This window comes from Pectinophora gossypiella, chromosome 5, assembly GCF_024362695.1.
Source record: "Pectinophora gossypiella chromosome 5, ilPecGoss1.1, whole genome shotgun sequence".
Lineage (NCBI taxonomy): Eukaryota > Metazoa > Arthropoda > Insecta > Lepidoptera > Gelechiidae > Pectinophora > Pectinophora gossypiella.
The window spans coordinates 13,575,772-13,599,762 of NC_065408.1; the positions used below are offsets into that span (position 1 = coordinate 13,575,772).

The following is a 23,991-nucleotide window of genomic DNA, read 5'->3' on the forward strand; positions in this document are numbered from 1 at the left end:
AAATAAAAAATATTCTATGATATTGTATGATATATATAGTATCAATGGTCTTTGTATAGTATCTATACATTTTTCCAACAATAATACGACCATGCCGTTTTTTGATATTGACATTTTAATGTACGTTCAGAAAGAAATAGCAACGAATTATGACTAAAATTATAAATCTGTAAATAAATATTATTTATACATACACACAATAAGTTAATTATAATTTTAATGAAGTTACATTAAATATAGGAAATAGGCAAATAGGTAAGCGATAAACTTGTCCACTCGTATCTTTTAATAATTTATGCATATATATTTTTAAGGTTTTTATTCTCATTTTCTGAACGTCTGTGTGCAACTGTTGACTGTTGTCATAGCAACGATTATTTTCTTTGCCAGAATTAATGTAATCGTACTTAGTTTCTCAACCGCTATTCGTCGATAAATGTTTTTAAGTTAAAAATAGCCAATAGCAAAGCAATAAAAATTGACATATTTCTACATAGAACGTTTGAAGCATTTCTATGAAAATATAGTCGAAACGTCACCAAAAAAATTAGAAATTGCTTTGAAAATTCTTTTGAATGGAAATCAGCTTCGAAAAATCATGTTAATTTATTTTCAATATTGTTACGTGGATATGGGTAGTTTGTAGTCCGTATATTCTGAGTAGTTCAATAGGTATGTGACCGTACAATGCCGAAAATCATCGAGCTTACATTTGAACTAAATATTGACCGCGTAAGTTTAGTGATAAGTTTATTTCCTTAAGAAAAGTATATTTTATTTATTTGTAGATTGGTTATCCACACAGACCACTATACCGATGGTCAGATGACTTTGTGAGGTACGTCGGAAAGCAGGCGGAAGGGATGGCGTGAAAGAAAGGAGGCCTATACCCAGCATTGGGTGGATATAGGATGAGTACCTAGAAATAAAATAAAATAGGTACTACAAATATACCTCCATCAGACATCAGAAGTCAACTTGGTATTGAAGGCCTAAAAATATATCATGAAACAATTTATTACCGACTTCTTTTTAAAAAATTTACATTATTAATATTTGTTTTGTATATATAATTTTTTTTTTCCCTCTTCTCCTATTCTTTCCGATAAGCTTCCTGTACTGTCTGTTTTCTATACTGTTTGTCTATGCCTTGGGCTTATGCCTGTATGGTAACTTATAATTATTAGATAAATATTTATTTTCCAGGTTTCATGTCCAGGGGTGTGGTTATGTCAGGACGGCCGTGTCTCACTGACGGTGTTTGCTCTGGGCACCAGCTACCAAACCTGTCTACTGCCCCCCATCTTCCCACTCAACTACAAAGATGTCTTCTACTTCCGCAAACGTTTCCAGGAGTCATGTACCCTTAGCAATATCTGTTGTTTGTTGAGTGAGTTTTTCATTTATTTATTTTGCAAGTGACATGGTATTACAGTTTATAATATAAGTACGTACTTGTATGTGACACTTGGTAAGGGCACCGCAATAAAAGAAAATGTAAGTTTCATCTAATGCAAAACAATATTTATATAAAGTAATATTAAAAAAGTAATTCAAAATCAACAATGAACGAAAATAAAATTAAACAAATTATTTACAATTGACCAACCTTAGTTGAGAAGCTCGTGAAAATCATACCAGTAGGGTTAACATGCACAAAATGATAAAATTTTGTCACAGTTATTTTATCGGTTCTGACAATATAGTTATGTCATTTTGTCGATTGGTGCTAATATGTGAACTGAAATAAGTCATGTCGTTCTGTCAAAATAGGAACAAAATCACTTGCCACGCATGTTAGGGAAAAAATCATGACTGAAAATTTATCAAGTTCATCGATAATTTTATCACATTGCACATGTTAGCCCTGCTGGAGATATTTCACATAATCTTGGTGACATTTCCCATTTTGCAGAGGAAGAAACAATCTACTGTGAGCTGGTGCAGTGGTGCGAGGACTGCTGTTCAGATGACTGCACAGTATTGGCTCAATACCTGGGTGCTCTCAACGATGTGTTGTTCCCTCCTAATGTGTGCTCAAGTGATGGTGTAGATCTTCTCATGAGGCGCTCTAAGGATTTCCCTGTGAGTTTATTTGACACTTAACACACCCACCATTGATATAAAAGTAACGTAGATTGAACATGAATGCTCAAACGGTGGTGCGAAAACTTATAAATTGTGATGACATTCCGTAGTACGCCAGTAGGGCGACGAACTGGCAACTTGTGGATTTGTATAACCCGACAGCGTTACGAATCACCAAGCGCTATAGATGCTACGACGACAACCGCAGCTACGTAGTTTTTGTCGATTTTATTGAATATCATTGTCTGAATCGTCCCCCAAAGTTTTCGTTACGATGTCTCTAACTCCCGGTATATACCGATGCGTATGAATGTATAGCTTAGTTTTCATCTTATTTTTATATGACGCGTTTTATCTCCGATACTTACATATCAATGCTACCCACCCTCAGTGAGAGGGCGAGGGTGCATCATAATCAAACTTTTTTTTTTTTTGAGTTATATCTGCAATCAGTAAGCGTCCGTTTGTGTTACTATGAGCAGATGAGCTGAAGCGGAACTTGACTTTATGACAGACATATCCACTGACACATCCTCAGCAATTAGCAGGGGACCTGCTTCAATAATGAGGTGATTCAGAAACTTTAATCCATTTCTGTCTCCATGATAGGCCGTCTTTTAAGGCGACAGATTGTGGATAATCAAACTTATCTAAGTTAGTTTACCGCCATCGCCGCGTTTCGGTGCGAACCGTATAGGTCTTTAGACGTATTCGCATCTGCTTAAGCTATTATTTCCCCTTGCTATATGAATCTCCACCATACTCCGCAGGGTATCCTGTCCCCGAAGATCGAGATATCGACGAAGGTGCGTATCGACGAGGTGTGGAACCAGCCGTGCGAGCTGCCGCCTCGCCCTCCCAAGATCAAGGCGTGCAGCTGCCCGCGCGCGGCCGACAGCGACCTCGCGAGGCAGAAGCAAGTCTGCCACACGCCTATGTATCACAGGTGGGGATATTAAGCTGGATGGATCTAATGTGCACGAATTAAGAGATTCTTCCTCTCCCATGTGAGTTGTATGATCAATATCCGGCCACATGAACCCTGGTGTCAGACATACATACTCTGGCGTGAGTTTATGTATGTAAATTTTCAAATTAATCGTTTTTTTTATTGCGTGTGAGCGTACGTGCGTGCGTGTGTGCGTGCGTGCGTGTGTGTGTGTATTCAATCACTTATATTATGTTTTCCACTACCCAGGGTCCGCTGCACGACGCGGCCGCGGTCGCACTCGGGAGACTCGAGGTCTTGCTGCAGCCTCGTCACCAGGGAGCCAGACTTCAACTGCGTGCCCAAGTAAGTGCTTATAACCAAAATTACAATAAACAGCACTGCATTGGCGAATCCTGGCCGGCGAAATTTAATTGACTGACTGACCTCTATTTCACAATTTGTCTCATGTTAAATTAAATAAAGCATAATAGGTGTGTTAGACGAATGTAAGTGAAAAACCGACATCCTGGAAAGATTTCATAATTATATAATTAATGCAATTGCATTTATGACATATTTATGATAAGAAGAATCGTATCTACATTATATAACTGCCTGGCAAATGTTCATATTTGACCTCTTCGATAACGTTTGATTAACAATTCTCTTTGATTTATATAGCAAAAAGTTCATTGATTGTTGTCTTTCAAGCTTAGCCACCTCGATCATCTATAAATAATTTCACAATTAATTATGAGAAGCTCTTTTTCGAAATTACCTGTTTACTATAAGTACTATAAACGACTAAATGGAGTGGGTAAAATGTGACAAATTAACAGAGAATGTTCGACCCAAAAAATGCGTGTTAAAGCGTAAATCAACTACGGTAGTTGTGACGAAAAACTCACGTAGGAAATCATCAAAGCGTGTTTCTCCTCGTAGCGTGTGCTCGAGGTCGCGGACCTCTCTCCTGTCGGCCAAACACCGGCAGCGATGCAGACAGTATCACCAGTACCACGTGTTCAATGTGGATACTCCGTCGGCCAACAGCGCGTGGAACGCCGCGGCCAACTGTAACAACTGGTCTGATCAAAGCGAATACGAGTACGAACTGAGGTGACTGAAGTCACAACATAGATTTGTAGTTCGAGGAATAGTTGACATGTAGTTTTGTAGTCGGGTTTTTATTTCTCTTATTTGCGCAGACACACAGTCCGCGCTCTGCCCCTCACCACACCCCCGACACTTCATACAAACAACCTCGTTTTACACAGACACTACACATTGACATTATGATACACGCGCATCTGTGTGTGTGACGTCTGACACCATACGATTCAAGTCTAAACAGTGTTCGAGCATACCCCGGACACTTCATACAAACAACCTTGTTTTACACAGACACTACACCTTTACGTTATTGTACAGTCATGATCAATATCATGTACCCACCTTAGAACCCTGTCGCACTATCATATTTGACATTTAATGAGACTTACGGCGTAATAATTATGTCAAAAACCGGTTAATGTGACATGGTTTCAAAGTGTATACATATTAATATTCGTGACCGTACACGCGCATCTGTGTGTGTGACGTCTGACGCCATACGATTCAAGTCTAAACTAAGTTCGAGGAGGGGTGAAATAAACCTAGCTCAGACGCTGGTGGGGAGCGGAGAGATGCCGTTCTATGCGTAGTATTATTTCTTATTCTATGCCCTCACTTAGCAGCTTACAGCCATTTAAGACTAAAGTAAGCCCAGAGTGGTTAGGTCGGCGCCCGATACACATTGGTGCGGGGCGGAGAATTACCATTCTATGCGTTGTATTTTTATTTACTCTATGCACTGGGGTTAATATTGACTACGCGCTTTGTTGACTGTAGGCTACAGTATATGCTATTGTAGTTTTGTGTAGTTTTCTTAGCTATTGTTTTGCGACTTACATATAGATTACAATTAAGTACTAGGATTGGAGGTAGTTATGTTAATAGAAATACTTATTGTAGTTGGGAGTCGGTAAAGAGACCGGTAAACGCGCTCGGTCTGCGATTGTTGAAGTTAAGCAACTTTCGCAGAGGCCGGTCATAGGATGGGTGACAACAAAAAAAAGTTTTCATCTCGAGTTCCTCCGTGCTTCGGATGGCACGTTAAGCCGTTGGTCCCGGCTGCAGTAGCAGTCGTTAATAACCACCAATCCGCACTGGGCCCGCGTGGTGGTTTAAAGCCCGATGTACCTATCCATCCATAGGGAAGGCCCGTGCCCCAGCAGTGGGACGTTAATGGTCTGGTGATGATGATGAGTTGGGAGTCGATTAAAAATCAGTCGGCTCTACTCGTAGTATCTTTGTAGAATTGTTAAGTTAGCTTAGTAGGTAATGGCGCTGATTCCAGTACACACCGTCTTTTGTTTTAAGATATACCTGTCGTTTTGTTATTTTATTATTCTGATCAAAATATAGAGATATGTACCAACATAATTCTATACGTATCTGATCCAAATACCCTGCCATTACATTATATTTTGAATAATTATATACCCCAACATACATACATACATACATAAAACTCACGCCCCGCAGCCCCTAATGGGGCGGGCAGAGCCACAAGGATGTATCCCAAGCAATGAGAAAATAGATAATTATCACGATAAATCAGACCAGCGGCATCTATATTTTTTAGAGAACGTAGACCGGAAAGTCCCTCGTTAGGCACAAGAGTATACAACCTACAACGCAACGTATCTCAAATCTTATATAACGTCCGTTGTTTTATAACGAGAAGATAAGATATATGAAACAAAGAACTGTTTTATCATTATCCATTAAAACAATAAGTGTTATCGGTTAGTTGTCAGTTCATGCAAAAAATTACCTAATATCAAAATCAGTAAGTACTCGTAATTCGTGTATATGCACAAAACAAATACTTATCCAAGTATTCAATGTTTTGACATCAGATAAGGTGATATCGGATAAATAGGTAGGCGGTGAGCCGTATCGCCGTCTATAATGTTCGAGCCAACTGATTGAGTGAAAATCGCACTTAAGCTAAATTAATAACTCATTGATGCACCGGGGTTCGAACCGGCACTCCCCGTCTGAGAAGCAAGCCGATGAACCACAGGACCACAGTAATTTCCTCACTGCAATGGAGCCACGATACCTACACGACACGTGCTTCGTAAATAGAATCGTAATCATATAATTGGCAAATTGACCTTGGCGCACAATCCGCATTTGTCATACTCGCCACGCACGACATGTCACACTGTAGAATTTCAACTCACACACTAAAATAAATAAGAGCATTAAATGTGGGATCGTTGGGCGAGAATTAAACACGATAGCCTTTAACACTTTTTATTAACTTCTTTTTTTAACAAGCACGCAGACATCACACTTTTTTAAATTAAAATATTATTAACGTAGATAAAAAAAAAACACCCTTCCACCTCGACTCTCACCCAACGTCTCCTTCTTTTTTCAAAATCCCTCATCTCAATCCGTTCACACCGTTCATTTCACTCCGTTCATTTGAAGTCACTCATCCATCTTTTCTTTATTCGTCTTCGTTCAGAAATCAACATTCAGCCTCTTACTTATCCCACATAAATAAAAAATATGTTATCAAAGAGGGACTTCCAAAGCTTCGTTCCCCAAAAACAATATAGATGGCGCTATTCAGATTTAACGTGATATTGGTGCTAATTCTTGTAAACACCATCTAATTTTATTTTAAGTTATATCTGTCATTTTCTTATCCGTATAAAAGGAAAGGGACGGGTAATCAACAAGCATAACATTTATGAAACACGTCAATTTTAAGCACAAATCTAAAACAACCGTCTAAAAATTTGCATTGGCCAATAACCCGACAGAATTATTTTGACAGCACACGTCAAACGGTTTGCATACCAGCGAGATACCTTTTGATTCGTCCGGGTTATTCATTCATTTACTCATTCGTCCTAAAATTAAGAGCTGTCAATCATCCGTCCCTTTCCTTTTCGGCGGATAAGAAAATGACAGGTATAACTTAAAGTAAAATTAGGAGGTGCTGCAGGAATCGGGGCCATTATTTTGTGTGTTTTATTTTCTCATTATTATTACTCAGGCGGTTAGGTACTTAAACGTCCTGAACGAGTTTTAAAGTACTTAAACTGCGCGTCACGCATATCAAATGAAGACATGATAACTAGCGGGCTGGACGCTATTAATCATATCGTTGACTTTGCCCTTGACATTTATAATGCTGACAATAATCTTGTCAAATTATACAACTAACGATATGCTGCACACTGTCAATTGCAGGGTTTATATTCAACTTTCAAACATCGATTCGGACTAAAGATAGTCCTTTGTCCGGTAGATCAGAATCCACTCATTGAAGAAAAAAAAAGAACGAAACATACGCAAAATAATATTAATTTACATTAAACAAGAGTTTCTTATCCACTTAATTTATAAACAGTAGTATTTATTTTAATATATTCATTTACGCTATAGTACTTAACACAACTATCTACAATAAAAACAATCAAATATTGGAGATCCAATAAATTAGTAAATTTTTCAGATATTTTATTTTAATTCGTAATTAATATATTTTATATTCCGGTCATAAGATGGGTGACCACATAAAAAAAAAGGTTTCATCTCGAGCTCCTCCGTGCTTCGGAGGGCACGTTAAGCCGTTGGTACCGGCTGCATTAGCAGTCGTTAATAACCATCAATTCGCACTGGGCCCGCGTGATGGTTTAAGGCTCGATCTCCCTATCCATCCATAGGGAAGGCCCGTGCCCCAGCAGTGGGGACGTTAATGGGCTGATGATGATGATATTTTATATTCAAATTAACCTAAGAAGTAAGTAAACGCCTACAGATAAAGCGGAAAGCATTCCTTGTAACACTAAAACGTCGTTAAAAAATATCTTACTGGATATTACACATTTAAAGACTTCCATTACATACAGTCTTATTTCTCTCTCGGAATATGAGAGGTAGGCCTCCGCTGATGCTCTGTACTATGCTGGATTTCGGGTCTATCTTAGGGTGTCTGAGAGTCTCTGGAGCTGGTTCCACGGAGTACTTAGACAGAACTGCTGCTAATCCAGCCAAGGACTGCATGTGGCCTAGACGCTCACCTGCGAAAAAAGACGACAAAACAATATCAATTACGTTACACTTTTTTCTAGGTCTTCTAACGACACTAGTTTATACATCCACGAATACTTCCATCACTATTCAGCATGGTCATATACCAACCAACGCAGCTCAAAATATTTGATTATGAATTCTAAACGAAGTTGTAAACACACTATTTCATTTTAAAGATGCTTATTAGATGCCGAATGAATAACTGCACAAAAAATAATACTGGTTTGTACGAATTGCAACTCATTTGTTTAAATTACATATAAAAGGAATACCATGAATTTTAGACTCACCAATACAGGCACGTGGTCCTTCTCCAAAAGGCAAATAGACGGACTTGCTAAGCTCTTTGTCGAACTCATCGGGATGGAATCTCTGTGGTCGAAACTCCTCCGGATTTGCGAAATATTGTGGATCATTGTGAAGAGCTTGCAACGGGATAAATATTCCTACTCCAGGATCTATAGTCACGTCCAACTCTGGAATAGTATATGTCCTAGCACACTCGCGGATCAAGTAACCGAGAGATGGAAACATTCTCATGCCTTCTTTGAAGGCCCAGTCCAAATATGTCATATCCTTTATTGCGTTGTAGCAAAGTTTGTTGTCATATTTAGCCAGGACTCGGTCAATTTCATCCTGTACTTTCTTTTGGACCTCTTGGTGATATGCCAACTGATGCAATGTGAAGCTGGTAGCCGATGAAGACGTCTCGAATCCCGCGGCGAAGAACACAAACATTTGAGCTGCAAACAGTTCATCATCCAATTCTATATTTATTATTTCAGGCGTCCCGTCTGCCTTTCTTTTCTCAATGGACTCGCCCACCATCGCTCCTTTCTTTCGGCACTCAAGCAGTAAATCTATGAAATCGTTCCGGCCTGACGGCTCGTAGTTCCTCTGCTTGAGGATTTGTTTTACCAAAGTAATCATATTCTTTTCGACTAAAATTGTGTACTTCAAATGCTTGCATAACTCGGGGAAGATTTCCTTTATCACTCCGATGATGAATACGGGGAGGTTTACTCGGAAAATATCTTTACCCAGCTTTCGAAACTCGGAGTCCTCTTCATTTAGGGAATTAGCATCAAGGCCAAATCCAACAGAGCCAATGAAATCAGTGGTGTACCTCGCCATGACATCCCGAGCATCGAGGGTTGTCGGTTTCTCAGCTGTGGCAGATGCCAGCATACCTTTGAGTCGTTCAGCACGGTCGCAGATCAGAGGGAACATAGCCTTCAATTTGCCAGTTGTGAAAGCAGGCGTCATACGCTGCCTTAACAACTTCCATATATCGCCATCAGCGAAGAACAAATTCCTCATTAGAGGTTCGATCACTTCCTTATGCGGGTACAGTCCTCGGGGATAGAAATGGTAAAAGTCCGTTGTGAGTATCCTCCTGATGATATCCCGATCTCTAATGACGAGTTCTGGCCGTCTGTTGCGGAAGAAACCTACCACTTTCTCGTTGGGGTACTTGAAGTACATTTCAGTTGCTATTTCAGATATACTTTTCTGCATCGCGTAGTTGGGTAGGTTGTTTCCGACGAGAGGAAGCGGCTTGTCATGTTTGATGCCTCGTTTCTGCCAGTAGTCGAATGTCCAAGTACTGTATAAGTAGAATGTAACTAGCGCGATCACGAAAAGCGCTAAAAAGATAATTTTCTTTGCGCGAGCGCTTTTTGCTTCAGCTGTATTGCTACTGATTTAGAAAGTGTACTTACACGACAATACTACATCTTTTACAATAGTTTCTGATTTATTTATACAGTATCCTTATCATGTTTGCCCACAAATATAGCGTTTTATCGTGTGATAATTAACGTCGATTGTGATTGCAAGTGAGTTCGTAGTTATACATAATAACGTGTTATCTATTCTCGCATGGCATCTGGTCAAAGGTATAAATTTATTGAGATTTAACCTCATCTTGACTGTCAAGTCATCAGTGAAGGCATCGTAAACAATCGTTCGTATGTCTCTAGTCAAAGAGGTTCAAAATGTGCAGAATTTTCATTTAAATGTCAAAAGTAGCGTACTTCTTCTTCTTCTTATCGTGTGGGTTTTGAGGTGAAATACCAGCCTCATCAACCCTGGCGTCAGGGTTATGATTGAGCCGCCTAAGGCCCCTGACATGGCTCAAGTAAGGATTACTCACATCAGTAAATAGTAACCGGGACCAACGGCTTAACGTGCCTTCCGAAGCACGGATCATCTTACTTTCGGACAATCAGGTGATCAGCCTGTAAAGTCCTAACCAAACTAGGGATCACAAAATGATTTTTATGATATATCCCCACCGGGATTCGAACCCGGGGCCTCCGGATCGTGAGTCCAACGCTCAACTACTGGACCACAGAGACCGTAGCGTACTTACTTTTAGTAGATACCTACAAACGCCTTGGACTTGACTGTCTTCAGCTACACGAAAGCTCTGCTGCACGATTTGTTGTAGATTTAACAGAACAACGGACTGTTGAATGTTGTGTTTCGGTATTGGTGTTCGTCGTCGTCTTCAACTTTGAGGTCGCAGGTTCTAATCCAGCGCAGGCCTAAACCAATGATAGAATTTGTTTTCGAATTCATATTGCTGCACGTGAGGAAACCCGCATTCCCGTATATGAACTAACCTCTATTTCCCTTGCGGGTTGGAAAGTCAGACAAGTAGTCGCTCCTGTAAAAAATCGGACCTGTCAAATTTTCATCACTTACCTAAGTGAACCCTGTAAGAAACAGGCTAATGCTAGGGGGATGATGATGTTCGTCGTCGTCTCTTCTTCTAATCGTGTGGGTTGTGAGGTGGATTACCATATTCAAAAACTCTTGTGTCAGGGTTATTATTGAGCCGCCAAAGGCCCCTGACATGACTCATGTAACGACTACATACTTACATAAGTAAGTAGTAATCGGGACCAACGGCTTAACGTGCCTTCCGAAGCACGGACCATTTTACTTTCGCACAATCAAGTGATCAGCCTGTAATGTCCAAACCAAACTAGATATCACAAAGTGATTTTTGTGATATGTCCCCACCGGGATTCGAACCCGGGACCTCGGGATCGTGAGCCTAACGCTCAACCACTGGACCAAGGAGGCCGTTGATGAGGCCGATGAAAGATAAATTATAAAATGCTAAGTAAAAGCAGAAAGTAGTAGTAGTAGTAGTGTGTGTGTGGTGGTATTTGTTAAATGTTATGTTATGAGTCATGTCAGGGGCCTTTGGCGGCTCAATAATAACCCTAACACCAGGTTTGATGACGTTGGTAATTCACCTGTTGTTTTATTTCCCAAAAACTATACTTTTGGAATTATCAAGACGTAGGCGTTCATCAAGGGAGTATTAGCGTATACTTTGCTCATTCAAATTATATTACTATAGACAATTACATATGTTACATAATGAATTACAGATTACGGACGATCAATTTTGGACTTTGCTACTATGAAAATAGCATTTTGACTGGCCCAAAGTTTATGCAAATCATGTAATCGCGTTGATAATCTGTTTTAAAGTCTAAATACAAATACAAAGCGTTGATAACGTGGGTAATTAAGATAATAAAAACACACACTGCAAATGTTTTAAAGAACGTCTAGGGCCCTGTGCCGAGGTTTGTCTTGCAGCTTGCTTGGTTTTTTTCCCGGCTATACAGGTTGTGAGAAGCTGCAGTAGTTTTAGGCGGATGAGACGTTCGTTATGTTAAAAATGACGATTCAAAGTGTAACTATGTTACCTACTGAATAAAGATATTTTTGAATTTGAATTTGTTGTGTAGGTGCATACATTGGCTTGTGTAATAATCTAATTCCTGATGTAACTTTTATTTTATGTTCTATTATATACTAGCGACCCGCCCCGGCTTCGCTCGGGTGCAATGCTGAGGAAAAAATAAAATAATTTAAGACATCACATTAAAAACCTCAAAAATGACAGTATTTCTCCACTATTTAATGGATGTTATTGTTATTATACATATAAACATTCCTCTTGAATCACTCTATTAAAAAAACCCGTATCAAAATCCGTTGCGTAGTTTTAAAGATTTAAGCGTATATAGGGATATAGGGACAGAAAAAGCGACCTTGTTTTATACTATATAGTGAAGTTTTTTTATAAATAAATAAATATTAGTAGATATTCCAGGTCTGGATTGTTCAGTGCTGATCCAGCGAGGTAATAAGATACATAGCCGCCCTGAACCAGTTTAAAAGCCGGTTTATAAATTGTACTTGGATGACAACTACGCGTTACGCATATCTAATGTAGACTTGATAACTTGTAGGCAGAAGGTGATCCAGGTTTTCTGTCGTGGGGGGGAGTCACCAGGTCGGTGACAACCTATCTCCGTAGAGAATTAGATATAATTGCAATGGCCACCCATAAACTAACCACCCGTCAAACGGAGACACGGCCTCCCTTGCTTGTGTGTAGTAACTATTACCTAATCTGTGCAGCTTGTATAAGCGCATATTGTGCTATGCGATTTATACAAAAAAAAAGGATACGTATTCATGTGAGACAGAAAAAAAAGAAAACTATATATTGTGCACACACACTACGGTTTGACGAATGGTGCGTGCAACATTGTACGTACCTGGACAAATCTATAGAGAAATGATATATAAAAAAAGCCTTCTATATCAATGTTAAACTGAAAAACATCTGTGACCTACATATCACAGGAAAACCAGTAAAACATAAAAAAAATCTGTGCAGCTATCCTAGCTGGAATCCTTTAATAATATCGTTGACTTTTCCCTTGACATTTATAGTGCTAGCTAAAATCTTGTCACATTATATGATTGAAGATATGACCGTAAATTGCATGATGTTACTCTATAGGGAAAGAGCAATTGAAAGCCTGGAGTCCGAATCAATACTGATTTATTAATGAATAACCAAGAGTATATATGGAACAATAAGATACACAATAACATATAAGTAGTAGGTACACTATATCAACGGGGAAAGGGAGAAAATAAAATGAATTAAATTAATAATTCATTTTATTTTAAAAATTAACGAGAATGGTATAATTTAGTTCTGTTTTTATGAACAATATCCTCTTTCCCGTTCTTTAAAATAATAACATTTGGATCCTTATCTTCTAATACAGGATAAGGACCTAAATAGATACTTTCTCTCTTATCACTAGATGGGTTTCTTATCAATATTAAATTACCTTTATCATAATATACAGGGTAAATAGTTTTATCATATTTTTGTTTACGAATCACTTTACTTTTCAATAAATTGTCCCTTGCGTCTTTCTGTGACATCTGCAAGCGATACTTAAATTCTAAAGGGTAATTATCGATGTTATACAGTGGATCAACTTCTTCTTTAGTGAAATTACTTGGAACGTTACATGTTTTTCCGAAAACCAATTCATGAGGGGTATACTTTGTTTCAGTATGAACTGTATTATTGTAGGAAAAACACCAGTACGGCAACCAGCTGCTCCACGACGTTTGATGGTTGTTAGTAACTATTCTTAAATACGCACCCAGAGCCTTATGTGAGTTCTCGAGCGCACCGATGCTCTCATGATGGTAGGCGGTGGAGGATATCTGAGTAATGTTCAAAAGCTTACATACCTCAGACATGGTGCTGCTTATAAACTCACTTCCGCGATCTGTCGCTATCTCCTTCGGTATCCCGTATCTAAGAATAAAATTATCAACAAAACATCTTGCCACCGATACTGTGTCCTTCGTTTGCAATGGATAGGCTTCTGTAAATTTTGTCAACTCGCACTGTAATGTTAAAATGTAATTGTAATTACTATAATCTTTAGCTATTGGGCCTACAATGTCCAAGTATGTTTTCTCAAACGACGAAGTGGCTGTTGAAGTAATTACCATTGGTTGTTTAGTTTTTACCATATGCTTTTGCGTTTGACACTTGTCACAGCTTTTGACAAAATTTTCGACATCCTTATGCATGGATGGCCAAAAGTAATATCTTTTTATATTGTTCAACATTCGTCTAATACCCGCGTGGCCACTCGTGGGTAATAGATGAAAGTCGTTCAAAATTACTCGAATATCGTCTACACTTTCAACCTTTTGCACTCCTCTAACAATACATAACCGGGGCCCCTTCCAGTTAGGAGTGTTCCTAATTTCTTGAGTTAACTCTTCTATAAATTTATAATTATTTTTATCTTTACTAATGTAGACTTCTGCGATACCAATTTGGGTACAAATGTAACTCAACTCCCTCACTAGCTCGGCTCGCGTGACTAATGCTCGAGACGTTGGGTTCACATAAAGTACTGACCTACTAGGCACGTATGACAATGATTTTGTTTCTATCTGCATTTTCCCACTTTTTCTTAATTTTTCTAATTCCACTTTTGATTCTACAGTTAACTCCACACAGTTATTTGGTTTTTTAAGCATATCGACGATTTTTGGGTGATCAGTCCAATCATCGGTCAATTGCTTATCATCCAAAAAACTGGTGTCCCTTCGCTCTCTCTCTTTCTTCCTCAGACTTCGAGTCATCACACATGCTATATGTCTATTCATATCTTTCAAATCCTCTGACGTCAATACGATGCGAGATAATGCGTCTGCAGCCACATTACTCGCCCCTTTCACATATTCTATACTGTAATCGTATTCTTCTAAACTCAAACGAAATTTCATTAGTCGGCTGGACGGATTTGCCATATTAAACAAATAAACTAGTGGCCGATGATCCGTCTTTATTCTGAATTTCCGACCATATAAATATGGCCTGAAATACTTTATTGACCATACGATAGCCAGAAGCTCTTTTTCGATGGTGGGGTAATTTAATTCTGCCTTATTTAGAGCTCGGCTTGCGTATGCGATAGGCATGTCATCACTGTTACACAACATGGAACCGATCGCTACCCCAGAGGCGTCAGTGTGTAAAATAAAAGTATTATCAGAGTCCAAATTAGGGTATTGCAATATTGGTGGTTTAACTAACATCTCTTTCAGTTTTTCAAAAGCTCGCTCACATTCTTCCGTCCATTCGAATAAAGTTCCTTTACGCAATAATTTGTTTAATGGTATACAAATTTCCGCAAATTTAGGCATAAATTTTCTATAATAGTTCGCAAACGCTACAAAGCGACGAACTTCATCCGAATTTGTAGGTTTAGGATAATTTGTCAAGGCTTTTATCTTGTTCGGGTCCGGCAAAACTCCTTTTTCAGATATTACGTGTCCCAAATACAGCAGCTCTTTTTTTAGAAACTGACATTTGGCCGGGTTTAATTTTAAATTGACTTTTCGCAATCTATTTAAAATATCAATTAAGTTTTTGTTATGTTGATCTAAATTTCGACCGAAGCAAATCAAATCATCAAGATAAACAAAACACTTCTCATAATTCAATCCAGATAAGGCAACGGTCATGATTCTACTAAACGCATTTGGACTAATTTTTAAACCCATTGGTAATCTTTTTAATTGGTATTGTTTGTTGGTAGTAAAAGCTGTGTATTTTCTGCTTTCGGGATCTAATTGAACTTGATAATAGCCTTGATTCATATCTAAATGCGTAAAATACATCGAACCAGATAATGAATCCAAAATTTCCGTAATATTGGGTAAAGGAAATTTATCATCTTTTATTCGTTCATTCGCCTTCCTATAATCAATCACCACGCGCCATTTCTTTGTTTCCTCATCATCCGACTTTTTAGGCACTAGCAGAAGTGGACTATTCCATTCACTCTCCGCTTCTTCTATTATATCGTCTTCCAGCATCTTTTTTATCTGTCTGTCTATTTCAGCTTTTTGCGAGTGTGGTAACCTATATGGTTTGGAATAAACAGGAGTTGCATTTTCTTTCAGATGTATTTTTTGTACACCTACATTAGTAAAGCCTAACTTATCGCCCGGAATATAAAATACATCTGGAAATTTTGCGCAAATTTTCTCAATTTCGCTTCTTTCATAATCCTGCAAATGACCTAGTTCCAGTAACGAAAACAACTTTTTCACTCTTTCCGCATTCACGGTATCTTTTTCAAAAGTACACAACTCATACTTACCCAAACATTCCAAATCAATATTAAAATAACTTAATTTCACTTCTTCTTCCCGTGTGTTTAGAATTTTAATAGGTATCAATCCATCTCGCACTGATACTACCATTCCAGCTAGAAACACACCCTCACATAACTCTCTGCTTTCCATCACACAATCTCCCTCTTCTAAAGTTTTTACGTAATATATCTTTTCGCATCTTGGCGGTACTGACAAATAATTATTATAACCAACTCGACCCATTCGCAAAGGTATTACTATTGGCTGTCCATGATTCAAAGTTAGTGTATTTAATTCAAAATCTAATAAGCATTTATATTTGCTCAAAAAATCCTGACCTATAATACCGTTTCCGTTACAACTCAAATTTTTGAACACATAAAATTTGTGCCAAAATTCTCTGCCATTGTAATTTAGTTTTAAATAAACGTAGCCTTCCGATGTCAAGTTGCCACCTATTCCTTTTATGTCTATACGCTCTTCGTAATACGATTGACTCATTTGTTGCAATGTTTCATACTTAACAACTGAGAGCGTTGCACCCGTGTCAATTAGCCAATTAAATGTAACATTAGATATGCTGAACTGAACTGAGTTGATGTTGTTGCAATAACATAATTGGTCATGCTCGAAAAAACTGATTCAGGTTTCTATCTTCGACGTCTACTGTGAATGATTCACGTTGCTCATCTATGACGTTGACCTGATTTGACCTGCGATTCATATAAGGCTGTCCTCTGCCACGAGCACGGCTTCCACGAAACGAATTCCCTCGGGACGAATTATAATTATTACATAAACTGCCTATATACGTCCCACTGCTGGGCACAGGCCTCCCCTCAATCAACCGGAGGGGGTATGGAGCATACTCCACCACGCTGCTCCAATGCGGGTTGATTATAATTATTATGATGTTGAAAATTACCTGGTTTATGTTGGTAACCACGTCCACGTTGGTAAATCCCACGGCTGGGTCGCGCGCCGCGGCCTCGTCCTTGTGACCTACCTCTCCGGTAGTGCATCACGGCTGGCGGCGGAGAAGACATCTCCTCGTCCTGCGCCGTGCTGATGGCATCCTTCAAGGACGTGAAGTTGCGGGCCGCTATAATGGTGCTTAACCTTTGATCGCGTAGCCCGTCTGAAAACCTTTTTATAGCATTCCTCTCATTAATTGGTTTTAGGACTTTGTAGTTCTCCGAGTTGCCATCTGCCTGAGAAATCGTTAAATCGGCGAATAATCGCTCTACCTCCGCTCCGAAATCGGTAATTGAGCGATTATTCTGCCTGACACTTTGAAGACGTGTTTGCAAAGCTATATCGGACTTTTTAGTCAAAAGATGTCTCCGCATGTCACACAGTAACGATTCTACAGATGTGTAACTTCCATTTAATCTCAACTTAGCACCATAAGATAACCTTGTTTTTAATACAAAATTGATTAAATGGGCTTTATCCTCGTTCTTTAACATAGTATCATATAATTCAATGGCATCTAATAATTGTAATGTGACGAGTTCGTCATCATTCATTACTGGCAGCAAGTTTGCCGCAGTTTTTAAATCAAATGACGCCATATTTGCAGTTCCCTCACTTCCTGACTCGTTATCCGAAGTATCACTAGTGCTAGGTTTCACACACAAATTCCTTATTTCATTATATAACGCATTTATCTTATCTATAAGAGCCTGACCCTTAGATATATCTTCGTTACTTAATTTACCTTCAGTTATAAAACTAGAGAATATTTCCACTGATTTACTTAATTTTTCTATAATTAAATTTGCTTCATTTAACTTAGCCTCAGCTTTTCCTTTAATGTATCTACGTTTTCCTTCTTTTATTAAATATTCTCTAATTCCTTTTAACTCCTTATATATTGTACGCAATTCTAGCGCCATTAATAACTAAGATGCATATTAATAATAACGGTATGATATATAGATAGTTATCTTCTTACTTATTTTGATATAAACTATATATAGGCATTAACTTTGTTTATTTTCTCCTAGCACTGGTTATACTTTTAAGCTGTAATTTTATCATGATCTTAATATACCTCTAATATCCGCTCATCGTTTTAACGCATCGATGTCCCCGCGCAACGTGTCCAACTCTGCTCAATGGATACGGCACTTCACTTTTATAATTTACGCGCACTTGTCCTTTATTATTTTTAAATACCACACTTATATTTCGCACATTTATAGTTCCGCATAATGTCTCTCCTTGTGGACATCGACACCTCCTGGACTCCAACTGGACTCTCCCCTGCTGTTGTAACATCCAACTCCGCTTACACGTTTTCTGCCTCGATGTTCCTCCGCCTGAAAGTGATTGCTTGCGCTCTCTGCTCTATACGCTTATTCAGACAAGCGTTGAGGTACCGGATGAAGACGAGTAGAAGTGCTATTCCAATGATTGTTACGAAGATCATGACAGAGATGTTGATTTGGCCGAGATGTCCCAAGACTAAAGTGCTGTTGACCTCCATCTTGTTCTCGTAGCCCACCTGGGTCGCGAACGTGTTGCTCCTGCCATCAGAATTGCTCTGCACCGGTTTTGACTGTTCTTTTCCCATTATGATGTTATATCCTTGATCCACAGCAGGTAAAAGTTCTAAAATATTATTGCGCTATATTTCAATAAACGATTCTATCCGTCGCGAGTTCGCGTAACATGACACTCCCCGCAACGGCGAGGCAGGGTCGCCATATAGGGAAAGAGCAATTGAAAGCCTGGAGTCCGAATCAATACTGATTTATTAATGAATAACCAAGAGTATATATGGAACAATAAGATACACAATAACATATAAGTAGTAGGTACACTATAACTCAACTTTAAAAATTAATTCTTTAGTCCTCTGTCTTGTAGGTAACAATCCAGTCATAGAAAAGGAAACAGTGAAACACACGTAATATAAAATGTACCTATTTACATTTAAAACAAAGTATCTTAGCCATTTATTTTTTAGGGTTTTGAACCTCAATAGGTAAAACGGAACCCTTATAGTGATCCTATAAGGGTTCCGTTTTACCTATTGAGGTTCACAACTTTTTTATCCTTCCGTCTGTCCGACAAGACGTTTTTTTTAATTCATTTATTAGTAGTCGCATTTACGCGAACTGGACAAAATTATGTAATAATCAATAAAAAAAACAGAGATCCAATACATTAATAAAAAAAAGGAAATATCAACTTAAGAAATATGTAACGCTTACAGACAAATAAACCGTTGGCATTAAAACTAGAGATCCGTAAGTAAATTCTAACTAGATATTTTAGCGGTATATTTTCCCTTTCGGCTTCTTCCGAAACTATAGGTTTCAAAGATTTCCATTCTTATTCCTCGCTCGGAATATGAGAGGCAGTCCGCCGCTGATGCTCTGTACTATGCTGGACTTTGGATCCACTTTGGGATGTCTAATCGTCTTTGGAGCAGGTTCCACCGAGAATTTCGATAAAATAGCTGCTAGACCAGCTAAGGACTGCATGTGGCCTAGACGCTCACCTGTAAACAAGGAAAATATAATTCATATTCATATATTTCTAGGTTGAATCAGAAATTCGAATCATTTATTCAACGTAATTATCATGGATAAACTTGTTCAAGGTCAATTTAACATTTTTGAATCTACGTCATTTCGCAAGGTGTTATGGCTGAGGAGAAGAAATGACAAGAAACTGCAACAGCAACACATCTTTTAAATCAATATAGGTATATCATCAGCCGTAAGACGCCCTCGCTCGCCTATAGGTATATATTACAAGTTATTTAACAATAAGAGGATCACATTTAATACGAGGCATTTGTCGGAATCTGTCCTACAAATGCTATTACACGTTAACTCACTTACTAAGTACAAAGGAATTGAAAAATGATGTCTCACGGGATTGGAATTGAAAAAAGAAAAGCGAATCTAAAAACAAAAAGTGTTTTTACAAAATATGATATATGTAGCCAAACGCGATTCCATTGCAATAATTATAATAAATAAACAAAAACAATGTGCTGTATAGATTTGCGTCTTATTTTCGAAAAATGAAAACATATTTATAAAATACCATAAAAACAGAGCCGCTTAACCATCGTCTTGTGATTGCGAGACTATTAATAATAGTTGACCTTGACCCTATGAAGCAGATTTACCTACACGAATCCATTAATCTCCTAAAAAATTGTGTGCCTAAAGAAATTGTTTGTGTAATAAATACAAAATATTTGTTTACAACACGCAGTTAATTCATGTAGATGTACTTTCAAAAAGCATTCAATACCTACCAATGCATGCTCGTGGTCCTTCACCAAAAGGCAAATAGACGGACTTGCTAAGCTCCTTGTCGAACTCATCGGGATGGAATCTCTCTGGTCGGAACTCCTCCGGGTTTGCGAAGTATTGTGGATCGTTATGAAGAGCTTGCAATGGAATAAATATTCCTACTCCAGGGTCTATAGTCACATCCAACTCCGGAATAGTATACGTCCTAGCACACTCGCGGATCAAGAAACCAAGCGATGGAAACATTCTCATGCCTTCTTTGAAGGCCCAGTCCAAATATGTCATATCCTTTATTGCGTCGTAGCAAAGTTTGTTGTCATATTTAGCCAGGACTCGGTCAATGTCATCCTGCACTTTCTTTTGGACCTCTGGGTGATATGCCAACTGATGCAATGTGAAGCTGGTAGCCGACGATGATGTTTCGAAGCCCGCAGCGAAGAACACATACATTTGAGCTGCAAACAGTTCATCGTCCAATTCTACTTTCACTATTTCAGGCGTCCCGTCTGCCTTTCTTTTCTCAATGGACTCGCCTTCCATCGCACCCTTCTTTCGGCACTCGAGCAACAAATCTATGAAATCGTTCCGGCCTGATGGCTCGTAGTTCCTCTGCTTCAAGATTTGTTTTACCAGAGTGATCATGTTCTTTTCGACTAAAATTGTGTACCTCAATCGCTTGCATAACTCGGGGAAGATTTCCTTTAATACTGCAATAATGAACACTGGAAGAGTTATTCGGAAAATATCTTTACCCAGTTTTCGAAACTCGGAATCTTCTTCATTTAGGGAATTAGCATCAAGGCCAAATCCAACAGAGCCAATGAAATCAGTGGTGTACCTCGCCATAACATCCCGAGCATCGAGGGTTGTCGGTTTCTCAGCTGTGGCAGATGCCAGCATACCTTTTAGTCGTTCAGCACGGTCGCAGATCAGAGGGAACATAGCCTTCAATTTGCCAGTTGTAAAAGCAGGCGTCATACGCTGCCGTAACAACTTCCATATATCGCCATCAGCGAAGAACAAATTCCTCATTAGAGGTTCGATCACTTCCTTATGTGGGTACAGTCCTCGGGGATAGAAGTGGTAAAAGTCCGTCGTGAGTATCCTCTTGATGATATCTCGGTCTCTGATGATGAGTTCCGGTCGCCTGGTGCGAAAGAACCCTACCACTTTTTCGTTAGGGTACTTGAAGTACATTTCTGTTGCAAGTTCTGTGACACTCTTCTGCATAATGTAATTGCGTAAGTTATTTCCGGCGAGAAGGATTGGCTTGTCATGTTTGATGCCTCTTTTCTGCCAGTAATCGAATGTCCAGGTAAAATAAAGGTAGAATGTAACTAGCGCGATCACGGAAAGCGCTATAAATATCATGTTGTTGTCGCGCGCGCGCTCGGCTGTACACTTGAAACGATACTGAATGATAAACGGCGAGTTAAAGTTGTTATGCTGACCAGTTTATAAAGGATCCGCCACAATTATCTCTTGGTATTTATTTATAGAGATAACAGACTCGATATGATACTGTATCGTCCATAGATTCTGTCCATTGTTTACAAATGTATGTGACGTTAAATTTTGTCTTTGCTTATGTACCTACAAATTCATGTCCTGCAAAAAACTGTATATTATTTTATTGATACTAAAATACAAATGTGGATTATTTCGATTTAGATATATTTTTTTCTGATATGATAGTATTCTTAGTTAAATTTTCCTATATTACACCATGGTGTCGTCAGATACGGTCGGATACGGCAGAGTTCCGCCACGCAATTTATAAACGACATTATTATTATTAGCCTATATGATCCCACTGCTGAGCAAAGGCCTCCCCCATATCTTTCCAAGTATCCCGGTTCTGTGCGAGCTCTATCCAGTCTTTTCGATAACCGTCGAGATCATCGCGCCATCGTTTCCGGGGTCTACCATGTCTACGGTGTCCGTTCTGTGGTACCCAGTGTGTGATTCGATGATCTTTGCCCATCGTTCCGGATGCATGCGGCACACGTGTCCAGCCCAGTCCCACTTTAGCCTGGCGGTCTTCCTGCCAACATCAGCTATACCGACATGTAAAATTTTAAAAACATCATACTCGTACTTGTATAGACTTAGCATTGTAAAAAAAAATAATTGCAAAATAAGGATAAGAAATGCAAAAATGCGAAGGTTGTCGACTTCCTTACCCTTCATTTGCCAATCTGCAATATAAACTATACGCCATTTTGGTTACGAATTATAAGTACCTAGGTCAAACACCCGGTTTGCAAATAAACTTGTATTACTTTTTAAATTGTCATTGAGATATTGGGATCTAGTTCAAGTTCAAGGTAGCGATATTGTCTTGTCATTCGAATTCAAAATTCAAATTCCTGCATACCTTACGCGTTTTCTTGTAGGACTGACTCACCCATGTTGGAACATTTTATGCAATCCTTGGTGAGACAGTCCTAAATACTGCAGTGTGTGTGTTTTTTTGGGACTAACATAAGTACTTTTAAGTGATTGTAACTAAAAAGTGAGCCTTAGTTGCCGAAATAAATACATATCTAACTTCGCTTTTGTCCAGGTAATTCTGGGTTCCGATTGCATAAATAAATAAAAAAATTGATCTTCTATTAGATGTCCGTCTAAATCACAAAATAATTCAAATTTTCTCTTTAGATATGAACTTTTTGACTAATTTTGTTAACATACGTATATACTCACGTCTATTTCCAACCGGAGTGAGCACAGAGTATGTTTTTTTTATTCATTTGAATCAACCCCCAAACATACTTTATTGCTTCCTCCACATCAATCAATCAATCGTTTGATATAACGACACACATACCGATTCAGAGTAAAGGACATCCTCAATTTGGTCAAAGCACGTCCTTCTAATTTCGTAAAATTCTTGTGATACGCAAGAAAGAATTAATATTAATATTCAATTTAATTTTCATGCCACTCACTGCACCTTCACACCCTACAGGTCAAGAGAAGTAGATGAACCTGCAGAAGACCCAACCCAGAAGCCAATCCTGGAGAGCCGGTACATCGACCAGTCTCCCTGCTACCACGAGAATCTTCGACCAAGAAGGAGGCGCAACAGAGTCCGCATATCTCCTTGCGTCTGCGAAATCTGCAAGAGGTACCACGAACTATTTCATTCGCGACAGTCTTTTGTATGATATTTATAAAAAATAGACGTATCGTATAAACTAACAAGATATCCTTACATTCGAAATATTCTAAATAATACATTGTATTAAGTTTACGCGGTTATTATCATAATTAAAACACATAATAACGGGTTCTTACCGCGTTTAAATGGGGATATGAGACTCCCGATATTTCGACACTGTTGCAAGTGCCATGATCACGGGATCAAAAAACATCAGAAAACATAAAAATTTCAACAGGGAAGATGGGTTCAAATTATCGACCATGTGGAACCAGTAGTAGGTGTTGTAAAAAGCTTGAAACGGCCTAATGTGGTGAAAAAACGTGACGACACAGTGAGTG

At 38.7% G+C, this 23,991-nt stretch overlaps 2 protein-coding genes across 2 annotated transcripts; one reads left to right on the plus strand and one right to left on the minus strand.

Moving 5' to 3' along the window:
• The first annotated feature begins 338 nt into the window (after positions 1–338).
• Positions 339–23,726, plus strand: LOC126367080 (spermatogenesis associated 6-like protein). The gene is made up of 6 exons (XM_050010481.1): positions 339–732; positions 1,207–1,390; positions 1,916–2,085; positions 2,859–3,034; positions 3,287–3,382; positions 23,459–23,726. Exons 1-6 carry the CDS (start codon positions 688–690, stop codon positions 23,655–23,657), a joined length of 870 nt encoding a protein of 289 aa, XP_049866438.1. The 5' UTR covers positions 339–687; the 3' UTR covers positions 23,658–23,726.
• LOC126367132 (cytochrome P450 6B7-like) lies at positions 3,937–21,940 on the minus strand. The gene is made up of 4 exons (XM_050010548.1): positions 20,486–21,940; positions 8,470–9,494; positions 7,994–8,166; positions 3,937–4,090 (listed from the first exon to the last, which is right to left on the minus strand). Exons 1-4 carry the CDS (start codon positions 21,856–21,858, stop codon positions 4,025–4,027), a joined length of 2,637 nt encoding a protein of 878 aa, XP_049866505.1. The 5' UTR covers positions 21,859–21,940; the 3' UTR covers positions 3,937–4,024.
• Positions 23,727–23,991: the final 265 nt, after the last annotated feature.